This window comes from Accipiter gentilis, chromosome 11, assembly GCF_929443795.1.
Source record: "Accipiter gentilis chromosome 11, bAccGen1.1, whole genome shotgun sequence".
In the NCBI taxonomy this organism is placed as follows: domain Eukaryota; kingdom Metazoa; phylum Chordata; class Aves; order Accipitriformes; family Accipitridae; genus Astur; species Astur gentilis.
The window spans coordinates 1,617,245-1,622,506 of record NC_064890.1 but is presented as its reverse complement, the minus strand read 5'-3'; the positions used below and the strand labels follow the sequence as shown (position 1 = coordinate 1,622,506).

At 52.5% G+C, this 5,262-nt stretch overlaps 1 protein-coding gene across 2 annotated transcripts in view; it reads right to left on the bottom strand.

Annotated features, from left to right (window-relative positions):
- Positions 1-1,363: 1,363 nt before the first annotated feature.
- The window catches only part of AHCYL2 (adenosylhomocysteinase like 2), a 108,103-nt gene continuing 104,204 nt past the window's right edge, over positions 1,364-5,262 (bottom strand). For both annotated transcript variants that reach the window (XM_049813795.1, XM_049813796.1), the window contains exon 17: positions 1,364-4,138. In XM_049813795.1, the coding sequence (XP_049669752.1) occupies positions 4,132-4,138 (7 nt within the window). In that variant the 3' untranslated portion in view covers positions 1,364-4,131. The remainder of the gene's footprint in view (positions 4,139-5,262) is intronic.

The window sequence follows — 5,262 nt, the reverse complement described above, 5'->3', positions numbered from 1 at the left end:
TGGGCCGGGCCCCGCGCCACGCCCCTCGCCACGCCCCCTCAACGCGACCATTGGTCCGCCGCTCCTCGGGGCGGGGCCGGGGATATATTGGGCGGGGGGGGAGGGCGGAGCCAGAGGGGTCTTTTGCGCGGGGGGGGGGGGGGGGGGGGGGCGGACGACACGGGGGCAAGATGGGGTAACCCAGGGGGACTTGGGGGCGGGATGGGGGGGGGCACACACGGGACATGGGGTGTGCCTGGAGGTGACAGGTTTTGGGGGGGGGGGCGGACTATGGGGTGCAGCAGGGGTGATGAGGGGGTGCTGGGTGCAAGAGATGCTGGGGGGGCTATGCGGGGTGCTGGGAGGGGGGCTTTGGGGTGTCCCTGGGGGTGCTGGTAAGAGGGGGGGACCCTGGTAACGGGGGGGGGCCTGGGGGTGCTGGAGGGGGCTATGGGGTGTGCCAGGGATGATGAGGGGGTGCTAGGAGCAAGAGATGCTGGGGGGGGGGGCTATGGGGTGTTGCTGGGGGTGCTGGTAAGGGGGGGGGCTGGGGGTGCCACAGAGGGTACAGAGTGTCTCCAGGGGTGATGGGTTGGGGGAGCAGGGGGGTGCTGGGTGCAGTACGAGGTGCCCGTGGGGCTAACGGGGAGTTCGGGTGGGTGGCCATGGGGGTGCGGGGGGGGGGGGAAGGGGGTCCTGCTGGCACCTGGGGCGCCAAGGGTCGGCGTTCCCCAGGCATCCCCCCCAGCATCACCCGTTGAGTCAGGTTGGCCAAGCCTCCCATTACCACGATTTTGGTTAAAAGCACCTCCTGGGGGTCTGGAAACCAGGGGTGGGAGATGGGGGGAACTGTCCTCCCTCCCTCTCCACCCAATATGGAGGGGGGGGAGTTGCTTTTGGGGGTGACTATTCAGTGGCCGGGGAGGTGCTGGACACCCTGTCTTGGTGCTGCCTGTGGTCCACAGCTGCCGGAAAACCGAAGTCTTTCGGTTGGTATTTCTCTGCACCGGCCCGGCAGCATTTGCAGCTCTGCAGCAGGGAGGTGACAGATCGGGAGCAGAAGAGATAACGGGATTTTTTTTTTTTTCCGGCACCGCTCATCCCCCTTTCCTCAAGGACACATCGGCAGCAAGAGCCAAAACAGCCGCCTCGGAGCCCAAACAGCCCCGGCTGCCCCAAGGACGCGCGGCCGCCGGAGCAGATTTTCCAGCCGGGTTTTATACAGCAGCGGCGGGAGGTCGGGGTTACGGCACGGCACCGGGTTTGGGGACAACTTCCCCATCCCCAGCCCAGGGCATCACCATCCCTCACCCCCTCGTTGTACCCCCAGCCCCCAAAATTCCCCATCTGCTCCTGCAAGTCCTAAAAGACGCTCCGGAGAAGCTGAGTTTTCCAATGTTTTATTTGTGTTTTGAGATTACAGAGTCTTTATTGCTGATCTAATACAATCACTCAGACATTAATATTTAAAACATCCTTTTGAAAATGTTACGTTTGCAAAGTTTTCGTTTCCTCACTGCAGGCTGATGACAGGTTTTGTCTTATTATTTCTAAAGTTCAGAACAGAATTAATTTCCTTATACAATTTTGCTGGTGTTACCTAAATCTCCTTTTTCCTAATTCTTTAAAAATGTGTTACATTAAAAAAAAAAACAACAAACAAACAACCCATTACACATTTAATTTAGAGATGATCACAGAATATGATTCCAGATTGATTAGGAAAAAGCCAAGCAAGCAAAAAAGCTTACGGAGGAAGCAGAACGACATGGAGAAGAGCCTTAAAAATCGAGGTGGGAAAAGCCTGTTGGGATTTTTATTATTAATTTTTTCTTTTTCTCCTATCTACCTGGAAGATAAAAAGGGCTTAAAAATCGGCACGAAGGAATTCACGGATGAGGACAGCACCACCGTATGCTGCGCAAGCAACAGACACGGGGGAGGTAAGCGACTGCGTGAGCTGTACCAAAGGGTCACGCGAATGGAGAGGAATTTTCCTGGGGCAGAAGTGGCTGCGTTTGGGATGCCTGTTTTCCAAAAGCTGCCTTGCTCAATGTGACCCCACAACCGTGTTTCACCTTGACCGAGAGCAGGATTTCATGCTGCGCCTCTGCAGAGAACAACAGAAACTCTGGGGTTTTGCTGTTGATGGAGACCAAGGTACTCTGGCGCGGGGAAAGACCCAAATGTGACATTTCAAGTAGCTCAGGGGACTCTTCCCAAAAATCCCAGGATCTGGATAAAATTCATGAGTGAGTAGAGATTATTTTGAGTTTGTGGTTAGTGATCAGTCTTATCAGTCTTCTCAAAGCTCTAAGGTATTCACAAGGTCTTCTCAAAGTCTCCTCAAAGCTTTCTCAAAGCCCTAAGGTCTTCCCAAAGCCCTAACATCTCCTCAAGGTCTTCTCACCGTCTTTCTTCCTTCTAGGCTTTCAGAAATTTCAAAGAGAAATTTGGAATATGCAAGCACACGAGAATGTTTGCTCCAAAGACGAGCAGCTTGTGGTCAAGCTGACTTCAGACCTTGGCATCAAGAGCCACGAGAAGGACTTGGCCACCAAGACCGTAATTCCACAGTTTTTCCTTTCTTGTGCACGAACGACCTGCCACAAAAGAGTTTTTCCTGACAGCAAAGAAGTCTGTGAGGACAAAACAAGAATCTCTAGGTGATGAGGAATTCGGGATACCAAAGCAGCAACCGCAGGATAAAGGCTTTGTGCTCATAGGGTTGGGCAATTTTATTTTAGAAGGACCATGTTCTCCATGTGAACCATAACAGTGACTCCGATGAGACATGGAGACTTTGAAAGTCACCTGGGTAAGCGTGCCGTGCTGTCCAGAGCGTACAGGTGGGACATCCTGGTCTAAAAAAGAGTAATGGCAAATTTGTTCTCCGTTGGCTCTGATGCATCAAGATTTGAGGTGATCAAAGGGTTTTAGTGATGCTGAACTCTTCCCTGCACACAAAATCGGGGTGGGGATTACTCCGGCGTACGTCTCATACACTCAAAGGGGATTTCCAGATTTTATTGTACAAATATTACTAGAAAATAAAACTCCAAAGATTTCCAATGAGGACTGAAATTCAGCTGGAGAAAGACCTCGCATGGACACGGGTCCTACCAGCTGGGATGGCCGACAAGCTCTGCTTTGGGTTTGGAAGAGCTCCCCAACACGTGAGCAGTATTTGTCGGCGAGGTTGCAAGGCTCTTCCACCAGCATGGGCACATGAGGCTGTCCTGTAGCCCCACCGGGAATACAACTTTGGTTGAACCGTAGGAGGTTGGCACTCGTAATGTAAGCAGCAGGAAAATACTGTGGAGCTGTGATGAAGGGAGTGGTGGTGGGTCCTACCCCACCACCACCACGTCTGCCTCCGAGCGGGCACCGCTCTGCCCTCCCGGCTCCTACCGCGCGCTAGGGGCTATCCCTGGCGGACCCTAACGACCGGACCCTTCGTTACAGCTTTCAGCAGTGCTAAGGCGAAGTTCACCGACTTGCTGGCAGAACCGTCCCTCGGCCAGGTCGGCAGAATTACGAGGGGTTTCTCCAGCGATCGCCGGCAAGATTTTACCGCTTCGCTGCCAAGGTGGCACCTAGCCAGTCGGCAGCACCTGGAGCAAATGAGGTTTTTAGCTGCGTTGTCAAATGGCATGAGAAATGCAAACCCAGTCGCCCTCCGGCCGGCTCTCACAGCTGCCAGGATCCCACTCCACTGGAAGAAGCGCTGGGATGCGAAGGAAACCAAAAGCAACGTGCGATCTCGAAGTCAGATCCCACGGCTCCCGTCGTGCGCATTGGATTAACGGTGACAACGGACTACTCCAAGTACATTGCAGCGATTCGATTCCACCAGCTTCCCCTTCGCCTCCCTCATCCTCCCAGCCCCGAAAAAGAACAACCCAAAGAGAAAAATAAAACAAACAGAAAGAAATCCACCGTCTCCCAGTCCCGCGGCAGTACGAACACCAGTGGCAGAGGCCGCATGTACAGTATTCTAATTTAATAAATAAATAACCTAAACACACTGTCTACTATGTGAGCAAGCTCAGCTCTAACTTAGGAAGCTTGCGCTGTTTCATCCTGTACAGTAGTTGAGAAAAGACTTGGGTTCTTGTTCCTCGCGATTCTCCGGGATACAGCGGCAGGAACTTAGTATCTAGGGAAAAGAAGAGAAAATGAGGTTTTGGTGAGGTGATGGGGAAGAGACACGAAGCTCCCCCAGCATCAACACAGTGTATATTGGGAGGGGTAGATAACAAGAAAAGAAATTGTTTAGAAAGGGACTCGGTCCTCATCTCCTCCCCCACAAATACCACATTATATTTAGCCGCCTGCCCTCGCTGCTTGAACACCACCTCTCGCTTCGAGTACGGGAAGGGGAAAATTCAACGGCACCCGACTGATTCAGGGACCGAGTCCCACCACTCTGCAGCAATGTCTGCTCAGAAACCGCGGAGGATGCGCTAAAGGTACAAGAGCAAATGCCTTAAACACCGAAGCCTGGCTCAGACTGGCTGAATTTATCAGGAAGGCTGCCGTTAGGCTGGGAACTAAAAGCAGACTAATTCATATTGCAAACAAAGCTACATGTAGGGAGAGAGAGGTGCTTGTTTTAACAAAGCAAGCTGTTGAGCAGCAGAGGGATGAAGTCAAATTGCCTGTTTTATCCAGAAAACGAGGTTATGTGCACCTGGAGATCTCCTCCTGCCTCCCATCCTAAGACCCTACACATCAAAGTAGGTAACTTTGGAAAACTTGACTCTGCCTTTTGCATCGGGAGGCTTTATTTCCTGCAGGACACCAAGCTGAAGCTGCCCGAGTACATCTCAGCCCCACGGCACATGTGGGGTGTTTATGTCGGCGTGGCTCTCCCTTAATGCGGGGAATTTGCTGTGACCCTCTACTTATCCCAACTTCTCCATGTGTGGGACAAACCACGCTCCCCACAAGGTCAGGACTACAGCCAGACACCAAAACTAGGCAAAGAAAATTGAACTGGAGGAAGTCCCTGCATAGAAGGGCACAGCCATGCAGCAGCACCATAAGTTTGCACGTAACACAGGGCAGGAAAAAAAAAAAAGCTCAGGCTCTGGCAAAACCCACTAAACCCCCAAACTGGAGCTTTTTGGTGCAGCGTTGCTCTCATATGAGTGCTGAAGACCTGCACACCAGGAAAATGCCCTTTCCTGCAAGAAAAAGGATCTGGGCTTCAGCCTCCCGACAAGCTGATCTGTGTTTGTGCAAAGCCATTTCATTTTCACAGTAAAAAAAGTGTTACAG